General features: G+C 36.9%; 1 protein-coding gene across 1 annotated transcript in view; it reads left to right on the top strand.

Moving 5' to 3' along the window:
* The window catches only part of LOC105110196 (phosphoinositide phosphatase SAC3-like), a 12,163-nt gene extending 11,401 nt beyond the window's left edge, over nt 1–762 (top strand). Inside the window, exon 16 of the mRNA XM_011005148.1 lies at nt 225–762. Within this exon, the coding sequence (XP_011003450.1) occupies nt 225–344 (120 nt within the window). The 3' untranslated portion in view covers nt 345–762. The remainder of the gene's footprint in view (nt 1–224) is intronic.
* Nucleotides 763–1,594: the final 832 nt, after the last annotated feature.

The following is a 1,594-nucleotide window of genomic DNA, read 5'->3' as shown; positions in this document are numbered from 1 at the left end:
CTTTTTTTTTTCCCCCCCCCCCCCCCCCCTTCCCTCAGGGTCTATATGGCCATTAATAATTAAAATTGTAGAAGGTTGATGTCTTAATTTACAGAAGTTCACAATGATATGATTAGAATATTTGAAGGAACCTAACTGCTTCTGTCAGTTTTTCTGAATTCCAGAAAAATTCAACCCGCTCTACATGTTAATTTAATCCTGCTTTCATGTTTTCTACTTTGTAGGAAATTCAGCGAACAGGAACAGAGCTATCGTATAGCAATCCAGCAAATTCCAACTTGCTCGAGGAGTTTTCAGATAGCTTTGTGAACTGGGTAAACCATGGGGAGGCACTGTGCCATTGAAGTTGAGCTCGTTTTCCTCTAAATTATCATATATACCTCAACCTCATCGGGTTCATCCTGCTCTTAAGATGCTTTTCAAATGATATAGAGAGGTTGCTGAGGGTAGTGGGAGCAGAAAGAGAAATGAAAGGGCTTGCATCGGCTTTCTTCTGTAAAATATACGCACAAGTTATCTGGTGACTCGTGGCATCGTGGGAACCTCGGTGGAACTTGATACCAAAGTACAAAAGAGTAAATAGCCAACAGTTGAGACTTTAAAGAATATTCTTTTTAGAGCTTTTCCTTTTCTTAACTCCTTACTAGCTGGACTTGGTAGGTTTCAATCTTGTAAATATGTTAACTGTGCTCGTTGAGAGCTCCTCCGTGTTTAGAAGAATTGAAGATCATTGATTCTTTTTTACCCTCCAGGGTTTTGGCACATTGTTTTGTGTTTGGTGTAATTCACTCGATCCAACCTCATATTAGAAAACAAGTGGATTGTAGAGAGAGAGAGAGAGAGAGAGATAACGGCAATGCATAGGGCAACCCAATACAGAAGAAACATTCAGCTATCCTTATTATGTTTAACTGCACTTGCTACGAGGAAATGTCAGTCGTCACCTCACAAAGCTATCGTGATTTGTTGTCCACGGAATCCAGCATGAATAAACAACTGTTAAATTTCGCTATGGAATTCACACGCACACACAAAAAAAAAAAAAAAACAAGAAAATCCGCGGAGAAAATCCTTTTCTGCAGAGTTATGCTTGTTTTTAATTGCCATGTAACAAAACCAGGCTATGTGGAAGTGCTTGCCTCGCATTTTCTGGAGGATAGTTCTCGCTACCCATTGGGTTTGACCTTGCACAATAACAAAATAAGGATCAGCAGGGAGTTTGATTTTGTTCCATCTACTCTGATTTGAAATAATTCAATCCATTATTTGGGTCATTGCATTCAAATTCGGGCTGGTGGAGAACTTACTCCACCAAATACCTGATCTGATCTTGGTTTTCGTAATTTTAAAGATAAAATCTAAGCTTAGAAAAATACATCTTCATCCATAAAAATAAAAATATTTATTGATAGAGGATTAGGTGATGGGTTAGATAAACCCTTCATTACATTTTATATTTTATATCAATCAAATTAAATCAAATTAGATTTTATTAGCTTTTTATAAATTAAAAAACTACTTCTACCATATCATATAACACTAGATATTTGATGGAGCAATTAAAATAGCCATCCCTAATAAGGATACCCTTTTC

Source organism: Populus euphratica, unplaced genomic scaffold, assembly GCF_000495115.2.
Source record: "Populus euphratica unplaced genomic scaffold, PopEup_1.0 scaffold498.1, whole genome shotgun sequence".
Classification (NCBI taxonomy): Eukaryota; Viridiplantae; Streptophyta; class Magnoliopsida; order Malpighiales; family Salicaceae; genus Populus; species Populus euphratica.
Note: the sequence above shows the minus strand (reverse complement) of the source record. Positions and strands in the feature narration are given on the sequence as shown.